This window comes from Lissotriton helveticus, chromosome 10 (assembly GCF_964261635.1).
Source record: "Lissotriton helveticus chromosome 10, aLisHel1.1, whole genome shotgun sequence".
Classification (NCBI taxonomy): domain Eukaryota; kingdom Metazoa; phylum Chordata; class Amphibia; order Caudata; family Salamandridae; genus Lissotriton; species Lissotriton helveticus.
Genome location: NC_136071.1, coordinates 968,340,868 through 968,360,732, shown reverse-complemented (window position 1 = coordinate 968,360,732; position 19,865 = coordinate 968,340,868). Strand labels below are relative to the sequence as shown.

At 44.7% G+C, this 19,865-nt stretch overlaps 1 protein-coding gene across 2 annotated transcripts in view; it reads left to right on the top strand.

Moving 5' to 3' along the window:
* The window catches only part of LOC144784686 (ATP-dependent translocase ABCB1-like), a 1,804,387-nt gene that overhangs the window by 1,190,303 nt on the left and 594,219 nt on the right, over positions 1 to 19,865 (top strand). For both annotated transcript variants that reach the window (XM_078663637.1, XM_078663636.1), the window contains one exon: positions 3,005 to 3,082. In XM_078663637.1, the coding sequence (XP_078519763.1) occupies positions 3,005 to 3,082 (78 nt within the window). The remainder of the gene's footprint in view (positions 1 to 3,004; positions 3,083 to 19,865) is intronic.

Genomic DNA, 19,865 nt, shown 5'->3' with positions numbered 1-19,865 from the left:
ATTGTACGATCGGTGTACGAGCCGTACCCCCATTGTACGATCGGTGTACGAGCAGTACCCCATGTACGATCGGTGTACGAGCCGTACACCCATCGTACAATGGGGGTACGGCTCGTACACCGATCGTACATGGGGTACAGCTCGTACACCGATCGTACATGGGGTACGGCTCGTACACCGATCGTACAATGGGGGTACGGCTCGTACACCGATCGTACATGGGGTACGGCTCGTACACCGATCGTACAATGGGGGTACGGCTCGTACACCCCATGATCGCAGGGGTACGGTGCCTACCCCTGCGATCATGGGGGGTACGCACCGTACCCGGGGGGCCATTCCGTACCTGTTTCGGAGCGAACTCTACTTTTACGGCTGTTTTCAGCTCCCGTAGAAAAAGGGTTGTACGGTGCGTACCCGACACGTATCGTACTTGCTGGGTCGTAAAAACCAGCCGCGAACCGTACAGATGTCACGTACAGCGGGTTCCGAGGGAGAATCGTACGGAGATTAGAGTCGTACGGTGTCTTGTACGACTCGTACGGAGTACGGCTCCTGGTACGAATCGTACTTCGTCGTATGTACGGGACGTTTACAGGTACGATTCGTATGGGAAAAAACGGTCCGTACGACGATTCGGAGCGCTTTTTACCGGATCGGAATCGACCCCTTAGTCTTTTGACTTTAAACATCATTTTGACTCCTGCCAAGTCCCAAATTAGAAATAGAATTGGTGAATTGTGATACCTCAGGATGGCTTATTATGGGGTGCATGATTACCACATCATTCTGCTTTTTGAACCTCTGAAGGGGGCTAATAGAGTAACAGCACCTGTTTCTCAATTCCAAAGTGCACTAACTCCCATGATTGTCTTTAGTTTGACCCAAATCAGACACAAATGGCAGTTTGCACCTGAACTGGGATTCACAGGAGAATTACACAGGACCTAATAAAGTGAAGTAGTTGATTCAAGTTACTGTAATTCAGTTACTGTGATCTGTAAAATACAAATGTACATAAGCCTGTTGACTCTTTTGTGATAATTTGGGGACTCTTTAACATAAAAATTATTCCAGAAATGTCATAAATCATATGTCTGTTTCCCTCCATAATTCTATTTTTTTATCTAATTTAATCGCTTGTTTTAGGTAGGGGTGTGGGGAACTCACAGAGTTTCACTTTACGGAATTACGTAAAAACTCACCAAGATTATGTGGAGTTCTGCGAGCAGGAGGAATTAAACACGTCACATTGCTCATGCTGATTTTTAGCACCAGGAGCTTATACCTTGCTGTAAAAACAGCACTAATGGTACATTCTGCCGCTCAAGTAGCTTTTCTACACATGCGTCAACTTTCTCAACGCAAATAGCCGGTAGTCGTTTTAGCACCTGAAAATCACGCTCGGATCGCAAATTCTCGCTTGTGCTTGTCAACGTAACGTTAAAAAATTCACCCACACAGCGGCAGACACTGCGAACTCCGCAAGAAAAGCAGAGTTTATAGCCCACCCCTACTTTTCTTTCTTATTGTTTTAAGTTCTTAAACACACACCGAACAGGTAATATTATTGCTATAGTCTTCATTTTAATTAGCATGTTCAGTTTCTCTACCTTTGTCTCTGAATCCACCTCAGTTAATGGTGGTCGCCAGCTTAGATAATGGGAGTCACAATTTTAATTATGAGTAATTTAGATGTAAAAGTTAATTTTAGCAAATCGTTCATAATGACAAACGGACCAAGAAAAGTGAACTTCACATCATATTTTATCAGCAGGGAGCAGGTCATAAGCTCACAACCTTTAATTACATGGCTAGTACGTTCGACCCCTCACTGCGCTGGGGCCATATGATCAAGAGATTGTAGAAATTTGTGGGAGCCACAGAAGCCATCTTTTAATTTTGCATCTAGCAAGCTTGGCCATAGACCACTGAATGAGAATTTATAGATGTATAAGAGTAAATGTTTACCGGGTGCAATGTACGGGACAGGTATGTGGGGGGTGAGCAGATATAGAAGCTATTCAAAAAGTAGAACATGCTTTTTTTACAAGACTCTTTTCTGTTTCAAAGAACACCACCGCATACATTTTCTATACTGAATTGGGGAAAAATATTTATCAGACATACAAGTATCCCTTTGTTTCTATGGATCAAGATCTGGCTTTCCCTAGAGGCATCCTTTTCACTGTACCTTTTGAAAGACTGTCTAGAATAAAACAATGTATTAAATATTCCATAGCTAACTTACATCAAGAATAGAATGTCAAAGTTGGGTGTTCCTCCAATTTCTTCAACCCTGAGTTCATGGATAAGCATAATAAACTCAGGTTCGAAACTATGTTTAAATTATTGTGCTAAGGAGAGAATGAAACACTCATATGACGTGTCTTCTGTATTTAAATATGCTCCCTTAATTACTACCTGCACCATAGAACGTATTTAACGTGCTTAAGTAATCCTCTATAATTTCTATCTTACTTGTTTTCGCTTAAGTACTTTTCATTTCTTGGTGCGTTTACTTTTATGGGGGAGTGGTTGGGATGCAAATTTGCCAGAGTGCCTGTGTAACATTATGTCTCAGCAAACCACAATTCACTTTACACTGTTTTCCGCTTTATGCAGTGTACCCATCATTAACGTTTTCTTTTGCCAATCCTGCCGGCCTCTGCTATTAGATCCCACAAGCTTGGTCAGTTATACTTACAGCATCTTGAAACCCAAGAAACAAGCTCAGCCATATTGAATTTTAGCTGTACAGCGCCAACAGAAAATATATCAACTCATTATTTTAGTAATGCTTTAATTGTTGTGTTATTGTCTATATTTAAATGTAAACAATTGCATAAATGAATTGCTCTGATGTTTTGATTGTAACTTTCAGGGTATTTTACTGAATAAGGTTGATGAGTGACTCTGCCATAAAGTGTAATTGAGATGTTACTTTTTAAATTGGGGGCAAAGAACAAATACTAACTTTGAGGATTACTTGTTTTTGTTTTAGGGTTATACACTTGGAAAGTCTGGTGAAAATCTTACAATGAGACTAAGGCTGTTATCATTCAAAGCATTGCTTCGACAGGTTTGTATTTTATATATATAAACAATTTTTTACAATTTAATACTGCCAATACTTGGAAGTCCATCATGCTAATATTCACAGGCAAAGCACAAGTTAACATTTGTGGGAAATAGTTAATCCAAGCATATATACAAACTCACGATAATGAAAGGAAAATGCTAGAAGTATGCTTTGAAATTCATTTTGGGTTCAATGTAAAATAATGGAATAAATATTCCCCCAAATTCTTATTTTATCATGGTGCTAGTAAAGCGTTCCCATGAATCTTAAGTTACATATAGATGTTAAAAGTATGAATTTACCAGTTACCTTGTTCAAGATTTGAAACCTCTTCCTGAGTTGTAAATATGAAACTTGCCACTTATATCTGTGCTCTTCCTTTCATTTTTCTTTTATGATTTATGGTACCACTCTTTTAATTATTTGCGCTACTACAAACATCGTCTATAACCTACTAAATGGAGAGTCGCTGTTAGTGCTGTATGTACAGCATGGTTAATCAATGAAAAGAAGCAACCTTGAAACAAAAACTTCCCCAAATAATTCTCCCCAAGTCTTCTGCCTGGCTACTATTCTTGCCCTGAATACATTAAAGTGGGAGCGGTAGTTGTATGCAGTAGGAACAAAGTGGACCCTTGGGAGGGAATACCTTTGGGAGATAAGTCCACTAGGCACCGTTTTGTAACATAAACTGCAAAACTGTTAGATATTTATGACCTAATGACTCTCTGTTTTTTTCAAGAGGATCTCTATCAAGGATTCTCATTATGTTTCATATGACTTTAGTCTGTGCTTGATAGACACGAAAACCTTTCTCTATCCATAGTCTTCTATAGTTGAGCAACCAATCTCTAAGTCCAAGACATCTCATTTAACCCAATATATTATAATGACTGGTATTGTCATGTTAGTGTTTACTGTAAGTTGATTGTCCTACAGGGATTTCTAAGATATTCTACATGAGTCCCTTGGAATGTGTACATAGTATGCCAAATGTAATTCACTATCAACCACCTCCCTATATCTATGTGATTTGATACATAACCAGAGAGCCTCCTTTCCAATGCAAACCTGGCCAACTTCTTCCCTCATCACTACAATGGCAATCTGTTAGGCTTTCCTGGGGGTGCTTCCTAGGACATATGAAGTCTCCTTTCTTGTGTCCTGAATGGACACCGTCACAAAAGTAGGGTTGGTGATAGGTGCCGCTTGTTTTTTTCTACCAGAACCTCCCTTCTTCTGTTATTATTATGTACAGAAATTCCTTCCCTTAAAAGAAATTGAGGCTCTTTAGAGAACTCACTTGCATTATCCTTGCCTCCCCATTGTGTGGCTTCCTAAAGTTGGAGATCTGGTCCTAGAAAAGGTGGAGAACAAAAGAGAATTTGGTCCATCCTACCGTGCACCAGTCAGAGTCCTTGGTTTGAAAGGCACTAGTACTGTGATCCTGCCTCCTTTACCTGTTCGTAAAGAGAACCATTACATTTCCATCGAACATGTCAAGCTACACCATATGGCTGATACTGAATGGTATGCCTCCAGGCATTCCATGTTGAGATCTTTCATTGAATCCTATGGCTTCTATTTCTTCTACCACACCCAAGCAATCTGAGGGGGAGATGGAATCTTCAATTGATCTATTGCCTGTTTTTCCTTTTACATCCACATCTGCGGATATTGAGCATGCTACTCTTCCAGTTGAAGTCGTAATTGACGTTCTTGAGATTACCATCCCTGCAACAGTCAATGCAGCTCATCCCCTGTTGTTTCAACTGGGGTCCAGTGGTTTTTATATGGATTGTAATAGCTTTTCCTCCGACACATCATCCTCGTCATCTTCTGCGCCAGAGACCCCTACTTGTGCCAGTGTTTTCATCACCTGGTTCAAAAAGACTTACTTGATCCCGCCCTGGACATATATCTGGATGGTGCTTACAATGCTATTACTCTTTATGTGGATGTGATATGTGACTGTAACTTTCTCCTTCCTAATGGCCATTTACCTGAATGCTCTGCTGTGAACTTTGTGGATGGAGTTCTGGCCCCTCACACATTGCCCCATGTAATGAAAAGAACCCAAGCCCTTCTCAATATATCAGTGTTTCCTGTTGGTGATGGCATTGTCTGGGATAAGGTATCACACAATATACATGGCCCAACCGAAATTTTGAACATTCCACACATCTTCCGCATTTCCTTAGGTAATGTGGTGCTGCCCGATATACATTCAGATGACTGGGATGTTCATGCTGTTCATTCATTGTTCTATGATTTAAAATATTATTCTGCATTTGACACTGAGGATTTGTATTTGAATTCGGCTAATTACGCAGATTTATTCTGTTATCAAAATCATGCCCATCATTTTATGCACAAGACTAAAACTCAAAGACCCTTTTTTAATTATACCCAATGGGAGCATTGTCCAACACCGTTAGAGGGCAGTTTGAAGACCCAACAAAGTAAATGTGTGCATTCATCTGGTTACAATCTGTCTGACCCACAGTCCTATTTTTATAAATTGAAGATGCCACACCAATCTAAATTTATGTTAACACACACTAAATTGGTTTACTCCATGTCATTCAGGAAGGATTTGTCTGTGAAGGGTTATGAGCATTGGGAGGACACAATTGATTTAAAATCCATTTGGGTATTAGAGATTGGCAGGTGCAAGGCACTATAACTTTGCATCATGCATGTCTGATATTGTCTCAAATTTTATTTTTAAATGACAGTGTACAATACACTTCTTGTTTTGGTTTAGCCATGGCCAAAAATCTAAATATTCCCTCCATTCTGTTATTGGCTCCATATTATACATGGCTAATTTGGAAAAAGTCCTTGCAGTGGTGGATAACAGCATTAATATACTGTCTTCCCACTTATATACTTTAGATAATATTGTATCTTCTGTCATTGACACTGTTTAGCATGAAGTGTCTGTTTTGTATCATGGTCAAAATCAGTTACGTTTTATAATGCAGTTTACTTGGACATTGCAAACAGTCAAACATGGGAAAGTACCATGGGATTATTTGAATGCTTCTGCACTGTTTTTGCTGTTTAATTTGACTGATAAACAGAAATTAATGTCCATGAAAGATGCCACATACACATTCTTACATATTGAATAAGTAGAACAGTTACCGTTTTCCGGAGCCGAGACTGATGCAGCTGTTTGAATGACATTACAACGCATGCTAATACATCGCATGCCATTACATTGCGGTTTTTACAACGCAAGTTGTTACAACGACTTGCGTTGGAGGGCGCTGGACTTAGGAGTAGTATAATTTACTATTCCAACTCCAGTCTACATACAGTAGGGAAGGTGTTGGATAGTAAATTATACTATTCCTTGTCCTAGAGCGCCATCCAGCGCAAATTGTTGTAACGACTTGCGTTCTAAAAACCGTGATGTAATGGCATCACGATGTAACGACCGCGTTGTAAACGACGTTTCCCGATTCAGCTGTGTGGTTAATACACGAGGTTATTTCACTGCCTATCTCCCTTTTTCAGATCACAGCTTGCATGAAACATATCACATTGGGAGATATGAGCCCCTTGGCAATAATTTTATTCACAAATTATGGTCATTACCTTTCATCCACAGATGTCAGTGTGCAGATAAGAAAGTTTTCCTTACAGGGTAGGACTGTGATTCCACAGTAGGACATCCCCTGATATGTAAAACAATTAAGCTTCATGGAGCCTGTAACGTTTCGGCCCCTAATCTGGCTTGTTTTTCTAAAGGTACTGTCCTTGCCATTATTCCCGTAATAACTTTGTTTTCCAACGGTAGTTATCATATTTTGAATATTCATGACTGCTGCGGTTTGAGAGCTTGCATCCCGTATAGAGTAACAGTTGCCTAACGGGTTACTTGTAGCAGCAATGTCCTATTTTCACCCTGCATGGAATTGTAGATAGTTCGCTTTGGCCTTCCATTGTCACTTTGAAAACAAATTTTAACAAGCTAAGTAGACTCAAAGTGCTATTGTTTCAACAAGAGGTTGCTCTCACATCAGGTCGAGTGACCTTCGAATTGTAGGCGGCAAGAACCACAGGCGAGATACACTTGCTGCTAAACACAAATCTGCCACTCCATTTTGGAGAATTAATACACCAAATATTTAATGCGTCTGAGAAGGAGGGCCTTGATCACTTTTTAAACTTTTGAGATCCGGTCTTGTTTCTTCATTTCAGACTATTTGTGGATTCATTCTGGCCTTTATCCATTCTATTTTTTTCAGCGCCTTCGGAGGGTTTACCCTGGTGCTCCTGTTGGTTTGAAGTGTGCTGGGTCTCCTATTATTGCTTCACAATGGATGCTCAATCTGTGGAGCTGGCAAGCCCGGTCCAGGTGCAACTGTACCGTGATTGAATGTGGCAGCTTTTTGGTTCTATGCCAATGGAGTCTTTTGCCATTGACTACTGGCTGACCTTATGCCTACTTCACCTGCGTGCAACCTGTGTTCCACTGTCTTTGATAGCCTTTTGAATGGGCCATGGATGTCTGCCTGTCCACTACCACACATGCTGCACTGGAATAAGATCTGTAATGGGTCAGTTGAAGGCCATATATGTGCCATGGATAGGCATTAGGTGTGTGATCCTCTACTTGGGCCAACAGCAGACTTGAGTACTTGTGCTCTTGTGCAGCACCTCATAGACCGCAGTTTCATCGAGGTTAACGCAGGTTGCCCTGAGATGCTCCTAACAGCCTCAGGATATGAAGAGCATGTGTGCTTGTTCGATCTATTCAACTAGCTGGCATACCTTTTCAGAATGGAAGGAATAGACAACATTCTGGAGTTCACGGCATCCCGCTTTTTCCGCAATATATTTGTCTCTGACAACTAACCATGAATGGATTGCATTTATTGAGCACCCCATTTGCAAAAACATTTGGGAACCATGCATTACATAATTTTTTTTTTGATTAGGCTTCATAATTACACCAATTGGATTACGCCTAAGATGCTTTCTTTGCCTTTGCTTGTCTCTGATGTTTGTTTTTCGCATATGGCTAACACCCTGCCCAAGGGGAGGATGTCCCGAAGCCCATTGGGACATTGTCGTTTGTCACTACCTTAGCAGGAACAAATTTCAGTTTGCCTGCTGCTTTTCCTCACGTCACTACACGTCTTTATTTTTGCAACAATTAAGTATGGGTGAATTTTGAGGATTTGCGGTCAGCAAAATCTGGCGAAATGGCAAAAAAATCCGCGAGTTCGCGAAAAAATTCGCGAACTCGCGGATTTGCACAAATAGTACTGTTTTTTTTCTACTGGCTAATCAGTAAGTGCTAGCTCGTTGGGTAAGTGTATAGTGCTTTTCCTACACTGCAGCTGCGTAAAGGCCAAACGAGTTGTGTCCAGTGACCACGTGTGTTTGTAACTTTGCCACCGCGCCGAGGTTCCTCTAGTGAGCTGTCCATCACAGTGGGGGAAAGGGCGGGAAGACGTTGCATACCCTAGTGTGTGTGTGGCGGGGCCAAGCGGGCAGGGCTTCTATGCGAGTTCACATGCCTTTTGTTTATAAAGGGTCAGAGACCGATCAGATCAGCAGATGAGAAGAAAGCAGCCTCCTGGTCACTGCAAGTACACGGGGATTGCGCTTGAGAAACTCGTGGATGCAAAGACCTCCATCAAGGATTACATCTAATTGTAGGCAGTAGATATAGGGAGGAAGCACACCTGCCTAGCCTAGACAGTGCTCACTAGTTTTTTGGGCTGATTACAATGCATTACTGAATTTGAGCTTCAACTCGGGCGCCTCCTTTATTTATATCTGTAAGTGCTTCCTGTTGAGGTTTAATTTTTGTGACAGGAGCATCGTGCCAGAGTGAATCCTGCCTGCATATGTATCCACGAAGATGCCACTGTGTTGTGCCATACCTCTACTCAACTGGAGTACTTTTACTGGCTAATCAGTAAGTGCTACCTCTTTGGGTAAATGTATAGTGCTTTTCCTACACTACAGCTGCGTAAAGGCCAAAAGAGTTGTGTCCAGTGACCACGTGTGTTTGTAACTTTGCCACCGTGCCGAGGTCTCTCGAGTGAGCCGTCCATCACAGTGGGGGAAAGGGCAGGAAGACGCTGCATACCCTAGTGTGTGTGGTGCGGGGTTAAACGAGCGGGGCTTCCATGCAAGTTCACATGCCTCTTGTTTATAAAGGGTCAGAGACGGATCAGAGCAGCAGATTAGGAGAAAGCAGCCTCCTGGTCACTGCAAGTACACGGGGATTTTGCTCGAGTAACTCGTGGATGCAAAGACCTCCATCAAGGATTACAGCAAATTGTAGATGGTAGATCTGGAGAGAAAGCACACCTACCGAGCCTCGACCATGCTCACTAATGTTTTGGGCTGATTAAAAAAGTAACGTTACTGAATTTGAGCTTCAACTCAGGCATGACTTAGTTGTAACTATTCTCTGACCCTGCCTCGGGCACCCGGCTGTTTAGGGTCAGAGAATAGTTGCAAGTAAGCAACTTCAACTCTGGCAGCTTGCCGGCGCCATTTGTAACTATTCTCTGACCCTGCCTCGGGCACCCGGCTGTTTATGGTCAGGACAGAGTCAGAGAATAGTTGCAAGAAGTAAGCAACTTCAACTCTGGCAGCTTGCCGGAGCCATCACCTGCCAGTTTACTCTGTAAGTGCTTCCTGTGGAGGTTTAATTTTGGTGACAGGAGCATCCTGCCAGAATGTAAATCCGCCCGCGAGCGGATTTGTGGATTTTTCGGCAATTTCGCGAGATTCCCGGATCTTGAAATTGCCGAAAATCTGCAAATTCCGCGAGCGGAACGGATTTTGTGCCCAAACTTAGCAACAATTTCAATTACTCCTGTCACATGAGAACTCATTGCTGTGTTCACTCTCTGCATGTTTCTGGGATTTTGACTGAACATTATGTGAAAGGTAGGACAACAATGCCTCTTGTTATTTTGTTCTGGCCCGACCTTAGACCTGTGACTAAACATACTGATGCAGCTGTTTTTGGACAGCTTGTTTGGGTTTTTATTAGAATACACAAACAGGTAGGACACACTTGGAGAGGGACATTTCAAGGAGAAGAGCAACGCAGCACCTATGATGTAGATCTACTATCTATAGGCTAAGGTGTGGGGTCTGCCGACAAAGCCGTAATATCTTCTATTATATAAAATACTTCTTCTTAGCAAGGGGGGAGGTTAGGCACTATGATCTCTTCTCCATTGTTTTTTTTATGTGTAAATCTCCCTTCATGATAGATGGACTAGCTGCTATGCTGATTATATTTGTACTGTGCATTTTTTTAACTGATGTGGCATGTATACTGCATGTATACTGCATGTAAGGGCACGTTCGTTAAAATAAATATTTTAAACTATTCTGTGTCTCTGTCAGATCTTATTGTGGACAAGTACAAGACTGCAAGCAAAAGGGTGATTACTGAGAGATTGGAGAGTCTTAAGTTCTGGGGTGTCTAATCATTTGTTTCTCTGTAAGTGAGAAGGAGAACTAATGAGATACTATAGATAGTCGGTCCTGGGTTCATGGGTACTAAGCTGGTAGGAAGACCCAGTCCCTATACACTAAGGTCCCATAATTCTGCGCATAGTTCTGTGTTTGCTCAGAATCCCTGCAACACCAGGCACTTTTCCATGCACTCTTCAAGTCACCAAGTCACTATCCTAGCACTCATCTATTCAATGAGGTGAGACCAATGCACTCATCCAATCACTCAGGCTCTACTCTTGCACTCATCCAGTCACCCAGGTATTGACAATGCACTCATCCAATGACCCATATACTCATTCAATCACCTAATCACTATCCATCCACTCATCCAATCACCCAGCACTACTCAAGCACTCATACAATAAACCAGGCACTACCCATGCACTTATCCAATCACACAGGCAGTACCCATGCACTCATCCATTTACTCAGGTACTACCAATGCACTGTACCAATCACCTTGGCACTATCCATACACTCATACAATCACCCAGGCACTACCCTTGCACTCATCCATTCAATCAAGTGCTACCCATGTACTTATACAATCAACCAGGCACCACTCATGCACAAGTCACCCAAGCAGTACCCCTGCACTGATTCATTCACTCAGGTCCTACCCATGCAGTCATGCAATCAACCAAGCACTACCCATGCACTCATCCAATCACTCAGACAGTACTCATGTACCATCACTGCACTACCCTTGCTCTCATCTATATACTTAGACACTACTCATGCACTCATCCAATCACTCAGGCACTACCCATGCACTCATCCAATCAACACAGCACTACCCATGCACTCATAAAATCTCCCGAGCACTACCATTGCACTCATCCATTTCTTGAGGCACTACGCATACATGCATCCACTCACCCAGGCACTACTCATGCACTTATCCAATCATCCAGGCACTACCCATGCACTCATCTAGTCACACAGGCAGTACCCATGTACTCACCCAAGCACCATCCAAGCACACTTACCCAGACAGTAACCTTGCACTCATCCATTTGCTCAGGCACTACCCATGCACTCTTCCATTCACTCAGGCATTACCCATGCACTTATCCATTCATCCAGGCACTATCCATGCATATATCCAGTCACCTAGGCACTACCCATGCACTCATCCAATGACCCAGTCATGACCATTGCACTCATGCATTCACTCACACACTACCCATGCACTCATCCATTCACCCAGCACTAACCATGCATATAATAATCACCCACTCACTACCTTTGCACATTTCCATTCACCGAGCCACCACCCATGCACTCATCCATTCACTCAGGCAGAACCTTTGCACTCATCCAATTACCCAGACACTATCCATGCACTCATCCAATCACCCAGGTGCTACTCTTGTACTCATCCCATCACACTGGCACTACCCACACATGTATACACTCAACCAGGCACCACCCATGCACTACTCCAATCAATTAAGCAGTGACCATATACTCATTCATTCATTGAGGCACTATCCACTCATGCAAACAATCACCTAGGCACTGTCCATGCACTCCTCCAATCACCTAGGCACAACTCTTGCACTCATCCATTCAATCAGGTGCTACCCACCCACTAATACAATCAACCAAGCACTACCCATGCCCTAAACCAATTACCCAAGCAGCACCCATGCATTCATCCATTCACTCATGCACTACCCATGCAGTCATGCAATCAACCAGGCACTACCCAGGCACTCATCCAATAACCCAGGCAGTACCCATGTACTCGTCCAATGACCCTGGTGGTACCCATGCACTTATGTAATCCCATAGGCATTTCAATGCACTCAAGCAATCACCGAGGCCCTACTCTTGCACTCATCTATACACCCAGGTACTACCCATGCACTCATCTAAGCCACACAATACTCATGCACAAATCTATTCACCCAGGCATGACCCATGCACAAATCCAATCACACAGGCACTTTCCATGCACTCATCAATTCACTCAGGTACTACCCATGCACTCATCCATTCACTCTGCCAATACCCATGCACTCATCCATTCACCCAGATACTATCCATGCACTCATCCAATCAACCCAGCACTACCCTTGCACTCATCCATTCGCCGATGTATTACCCATGCATCCATCCACTCACCCAGGCCCTCATGCACTCATTCATTCACCCAGCACTAGTCATGCACAATTACCCAGGCACTACCTTTTCACATTTCCATTCACCAAGCCACTACCCATGCACTCATCCATTCATTCAAGCAGAACCTATGCACTTGTCCAATTACCCAGGCACTATCCATGCACTCATCCAATCACCCAGGCACTATCCTTGCACTCATCTATTTAATGATGTGCTACCTATGTACTCATCCAATCCCCCAGGTGCTACTCTTGCACTCATCCAGTCACACAGGCGCCACCCACACATGTATACACTCAACCAGGCACTGCCCATGCACTACTCCACTCACCTAAGCAGTGCCCATGCACTCATTCATTTACTGAAGCTCTGTCCATTCATGCACACAATCACCCAGGCAAAACCCTTGAACTCAACCATTCAATAAGGTGCTACCCACACACTAATGCAATCAACCAGGCACTACCCATGCCCTAATCCAATCACCCAAGCAGCATGCATTCATCCATTCACCCAGGCACCACCCATGCAGTCATGCAATCAACCAGGCACTTCTCAGGCACTCATCCAATCACCCAGGTAGTACCCATGTACTTGTCCAATCACCCAGGCAGTATCCATGCACTTATGTAATCACCAAGGCAGTGCAATGTGTTCAACCAATCACTCAGGCCCTACTCTTGCACTCATCTATTCACCCACACACTACCCAGGCACTCATCCAATCAGTCACACACTACCCTTCACTAGTCTATTCACCCAGGCATGACCCATGCACACATTCAATCACACAGGCACTGTCCATGCACTCATCCATTTACTCAGACACTACCCATGCACTCATCCATTCACTCAGACAATACACATGAACTCATCCATTCACTCAGCCACTACGCATGCCCTTATCCAATCACCCACACACAACCCATGTTATTATTATTATTATTAGGGAAATTTGTAAAGTGCCTGGTTACACGCACCGGCATGTCCCCGCACTATGGTAAGTAGGGTAAACAGTCCAAGCAGCCATCACAGCCGCCTACCTCCCGTATAGGTGAGTCTTAAGTTTCCTTCTGAAAGTGGGCTCTGAAGGCTCCAAGCGTAGCTCTAATGGCAGGGCATTCCACTGCTTAGCAGCCAGATATCTAAAAGACCTGCCCCCCATTCGAGCCTTCTTTATTTTTGAAATTTTCAGTAGCCCTGTACAAGAGGAATGCAGGTCCCGTGTAGGCTCATAACGAGTAACCAGACTCTGTAGCGGGACTGGGGCTTTGCCGCTCAGGATGCGGTGACACGTGGAAAGAGCCTTGAACTCCACCCTGCTCCTGATAGGAAGCCAGTGCAGGGCCTGGAGCGCTGCCTTTGAGGGTGATCTCCTGGGGAGCCTCAGAACTAAACGTGCAGCTGCATTTTGCAGCACTTGGAGGTGGTTGATGGCCCTTCCCGTGGTCCCCAGATACAGCAAATTGCCATAATCTAGGCGCGCGGTGACGAGGGCAGGCAGAAGGTCCAAGACCTTCCTCAGAGTTTTTACCACTCCGAAGCATACCCCCACCACCCGGCCAATCTGGGGGCCAAAGGCAAGGTCGGCATCAAGCCATACCCCAAGATTCCTTGCTTCCTGGCAAGGAACAGGTGTTTCTCCCAGACAGGGTGGCCACCATGCCGACAACCAGACCGATGGCCTTCCCCCCACCACGAGTACCTCGGTCTTGCTTGTACTCATCTATTCACCTAGGCATGACCTACGCACATATCCAGTCACATAGGCACTTTCCATGCACTCATCTATTCACTCATACACTAAGTTTGTAATCATCCATTCACTCTGCCAATACCCATGCACTCATCCATTCACTCAGCTACTATCCATGCACTCATCCAATTACCCCAGCACTACCCTTGCATTCATCCATTCACTGAGGCATTACCCATGCATTCATCCACTCACCCAGGCACTACTCATGCACTCATGCAATCACCCAGGCACTACCCCATACACTCACCCAGTCACCCAGGCACTATCCTTGCACACATCTATTCAATGATGCAGTATCCATTCACTCATCCAATCACCCAGGTACTATTCGTGTACTCAATTAGTCACCCAGGTATTACCCATGCATTCATCCAATCACCCAAGTATCATCCACACACTCACACACTCACCCAGACACTAACCATGCACTCATCCATTTGCTCAGGCACTAACCTTGTAATCATCCATTCACTCAGGCATTACCCATGCACTTATCCATTCATCCAGGCACTGCCCATGCACACATCCAATCACCTAGGCACTTCCCTTGCACTCATCCTTTAACTCATATACTACCCATGCCCTCATCCATTCACCCAACACTAACCAAGCACATATCCAATCACCCAGGCACTACCTTTGCACATTTCCATTCACCAAGCCACTCCCCATGCACTCATAGATTCACTCAGGCAGAACCTATGCACTCGTCCAATTACCCAGGCACTATTAGCACTCATCCAGTCACACAGGCACTACCCACACACTTATACACTCAACCAGGCACTACCCATGCACTACAGCCTAGGAACGACTGTTTGAATGAGGAGAGGCTGCCTTTGAGATCTTAGGCGAGTGGACTCAGAGGGACATGTTGAGATCTTATTAGATCTTGCAGTTTTGAGATGATCTTGTATGCAGAAGACACGCAGGTGATAAACCCCTCTGAGTCGGATCCCATGGCAACCAGAGCCAAGTTTAAGCTCTGCATGTTGAAAATAGCCTCCTGGATGAGTAACAATTTCCTTCAGCTAAACTTCAACAAAACAGAGATTCTTCTGTTTGGGAAGCTGAGGAATTATGGTCAGCAGACTGGTGGCTCACAGAACTTGGGGAGTCATCCATTCAAACAAAGCAGGCAAGGAACCTGAGAATTGTGCTCGACAATAAACTTTCTTTGGAAGATCACATGAAGACACTGTCGGGCACATGCTTTGGGATTATGCAGAAGCTGAGGAAAATGTTTCCGTTGATTTCCCTTGAGGCCAGAAAGATCTTAATTCAGGCACTACTAGTTAGTAGATTAGATTGTGGTAATGCACTACTAGTAGACATAAGGGAGGACCTATCATAGAGCCTGCAAGTTGTGCAAAACACTGCAGCGAGGCTGGCTCTCAACAAATCGGGCCGTACCCCATCACTACCTCTTCTGAAAACACTGCACTGGTTACCTATTAGAAAGAGAGCAATGTTTAAGCTTTTGACATTAGTTTTTAAAGCAACGTAAGGGACGGGCCCGGCATTCCTAAGGAAGAAGGTAATCCCCTATGTCCCGGCCCGCCAGCTTAGATCGAACAATCTGAAACTGCTATGCTCATGTAAAATCAGTAAATACGACATGGGTGGGCATGCTTTCTCTCATCTCGCTCCCTTCCATTGGAACAGACTACCGGATGTGATCCGAGCATGTACTACTTAAGAAGCAGTTGAAAACATGGATGTTCTAATGACCATGGTGTCTTGAGTGACCGGGAGTCTGCTGCCAAGGCGCCGGGAGATCCCCCTGGGGATAATTCGTTGTGCAATACAAGTTTTAATAATAATAATAACAATAAAATACTCCACTCACCTAAGCAGTGCCCATGAACTCATCCATTCACTGAGGCACTGTCCATTCATGCACACAGTCCCCTAGGCACTATCCATGCACTCTTCCAATCACCCTGGCACAATCGTTGCACTCATCCGTTCAAAAAGGTGCAAACCACACTAATACAATCAACCAAGCACTGCCCATGCTCTAATCCAATCACCCAAGCAGCATACATTCATTCATTCACCCAGGCACCACCCATGCAGTCATGCAATCAACCAGGCACTGCTTAGGCACTCATCAAATCACCCAGGCAGTACCCATGTACTTGTCCAATCACCCAGGCAGTATCCATGCACTTATGTAATCACTAAGGCAGTGCAATGTGTTCAACCAATCACTCAGGCCCTACTCTTGCACTCATCTATTCACCCACACACTACCCAGGCACTCATCCAATCAGTCACACACTACCCTTCACTAATCTATTCACCCAGGCATGACCCATGCACACATTCAATCACACAGGCACTGTCCATGCACTCATCCATTTACTCAGACACTACCCATGCACTCATCCATTCACTCAGACAATACACATGAACTCATCCATTCACTCAGCCACTATGCATGCCCTTATCCAATCACCCACACACAACCCATGTTATTATTATTATTATTATTAGGGATATTTGTAAAGCGCCTGGTTACTCGCACCGGCATGTCCCCGCACTATGGTAAGTAGGATAAACAGTCCAAGCAGCCATCACAGCCGCCTACCTCCCGTATAGGTGAGTCTTAAGTTTCCTTCTGAAAGTGGGCTCTTAAGGCTCCAAGCGTAGCTCTAAAGGCAGGGCATTCCACTGCTTAGCAGCCAGATATCTAAAAGACCTGCCCCCCATTCGAGCCTACTTTATTTTTGAAATTTTCAGTAGCCCTGTACAAGAGGAATGCAGGTCCCGTGTAGGCTCATAACGAGTAACCAGACTCTGTAGCGGGACTGGGGCTTTGCCGCTCAGGATGCGGTGACACGTGGAAAGAGCCTTGAACTCCACCCTGCTCCTGATAGGAAGCCAGTGCAGGGCCTGGAGCGCTGCCTTTGAGGGTGATCTCCTGGGGAGCCTCAGAACTAAGCGTGCAGCTGCATTTTGCAGCACTTGGAGGCGGTTGATGGCCCTTCCCGTGGTCCCCAGATACAGCAAATTGCCATAATCTAGGCGCGAGGTGACGAGGGCAGGCAGAAGGTCCAAGACCTTCCTCAGAGTTTTTACAACTCCGAAGCATACCCCCACCACCCGGCCAATCTGGGGGCCAAAGGCAAGGTCGGCATCAAGCCATAGCCCAAGATTCCTTGCTTCCTGGCAAGGAACAGGTGTTTCTCCCAGACAGGGTGGCCACCATGCCGACAACCAGACCGATGGCCCTCCCCCCACCACGAGTACCTCGGTCTTGCTTGTACTCATATATTCACCTAGGCATGACCTACGCACATATCCAGTCACATAGGCACTTTCCATGCACTCATCTATTCACTCATACACTAACTTTGTAATCATCCATTCACTCTGCCAATACCCATGCACTCATCCATTCACTCAGCTACTATCCATGCACTCATCCAATTACCCCAGCACTACCCTTGCATTCATCCATTCACTGAGGCACTACTCATGCACTCATGCAATCACCCAGGCACTACCCCATACACTCACCCAGTCACCCAGGCACTATCCTTGCACACATCTATTCAATGATGCAGTATCCATGCACTCATCCAATCACCCAGGTACTATTCTTGTACTCAATTAGTCACCCAGGTATTACCCATGCATTCATCCAATCACCCAAGTATCATCCACACACTCACACACTCACCCAGACACTAACCATGCACTCATCCATTTGCTCAGGCACTAACCTTGTAATCATCCATTCACTCAGGCATTACCCATGCACTTATCCATTCATCCAGGCACTGCCCATGCACACATCCAATCACCTAGGCACTTCCCTTGCACTCATCCTTTAACTCATATACTACCCATGCCCTCATCCATTCACCCAACACTAACCAAGCACATATCCAATCACCCAGGCACTACCTTTGCACATTTCCATTCACCAAGCCACTCCCCATGCACTCATAGATTCACTCAGGCAGAACCTATGCACTCGTCCAATTACCCAGGCACTATTAGCACTCATCCAGTCACACAGGCACTACCCACACAGTTATACACTCAACCAGGCACTACCCATGCACTACAGCCTAGGAACGACTGTTTGAATGAGGAGAGGCTGCCTTTGAGATCTTAGGCGAGTGGACTCAGAGGGACATGTTGAGATCTTATTAGATCTTGCGGTTTTGAGATGATCTTGTATGCAGATGACACGCAGGTGATAAACCCCTTTGAGTCGGACCCCATGGCAACCAGAGCCAAGTTTAAGCTCTGCATGTTGAAAATAGCCTCCTGGATGAGTAACAATTTCCTTCAGCTTAACTTCAACAAAACAGAGATTCTTCTGTTTGGGAAGCTGAGGAATTATGGTCAGCAGACTGGTGGCTCACAGAACTTGGAGAGTCATCCATTCAAACAAAGCAGGCAAGGAACCTGAGAATTGTGCTCGACAATAAACTTTCTTTGGAAGATCACATGAAGACACTGTCGGGCACATGCTTTGGGATTATGCAGAAGCTGAGGAAAATGTTTCCGTTGATTTCCCTTGAGGCCAGAAAGACCTTCATTCAGGCACTACTAGTTAGTAGATTAGATTGTGGTAATGCACTACTAGTAGACATAAGGGAGGACCTATCATAGAGCCTGCAAGTTGTGCAAAACACTGCAGCGAGGCTGGCTCTCAACAAATCGGGCCGTACCCCATCACTACCTCTTCTGAAAACACTGCACTGGTTACCTATTAGAAAGAGAGCAATGTTTAAGCTTTTGACATTAGTTTTTAAAGCAACGTAAGGGACGGGCCCGGCAATCCTAAGGAAGAAGGTAATCCCCTATGTCCCGGCCCGCCAGCTTAGGTCGAACATTCGGAAACTGCTATGCTCATGTAAAATCAGTAAATACGACATGGGTGGGCATGCTTTCTCTCATCTTGCTCCCTTCCATTGGAACAGACTACCGGATGAGATCCGAGCATGTACTACTTAAGAAGCAGTTGAAAACATGGATGTTCTAATGACCATGGTGTCTTGAGTGACCGGGAGTGTGCTGCCAAGGCGCCGGGAGATCCCCCTGGGGATAATTCATTGTGCAATACAAGTTTTAATGATAATAATAACAATAAAATACTCCACTCACCTAAGCAGTGCCCATGAACTCATCCATTCACTGAGGCACTGTCCATTCATGCACACAATCCCCTAGGCACTATCCATGCACTCTTCCAATCACCCTGGCACAATCCTTGCACTCATCCATTCAAAAAGGTGCAAACCACACACTAATACAATCAACCAAGCACTGCCCATGCTCTAATCCAATCACCCAAGCATCACCCATGCATTCGTACATTCACTCAGGCACTATCCATGCAGTCATGCAACATACCAGGCACTA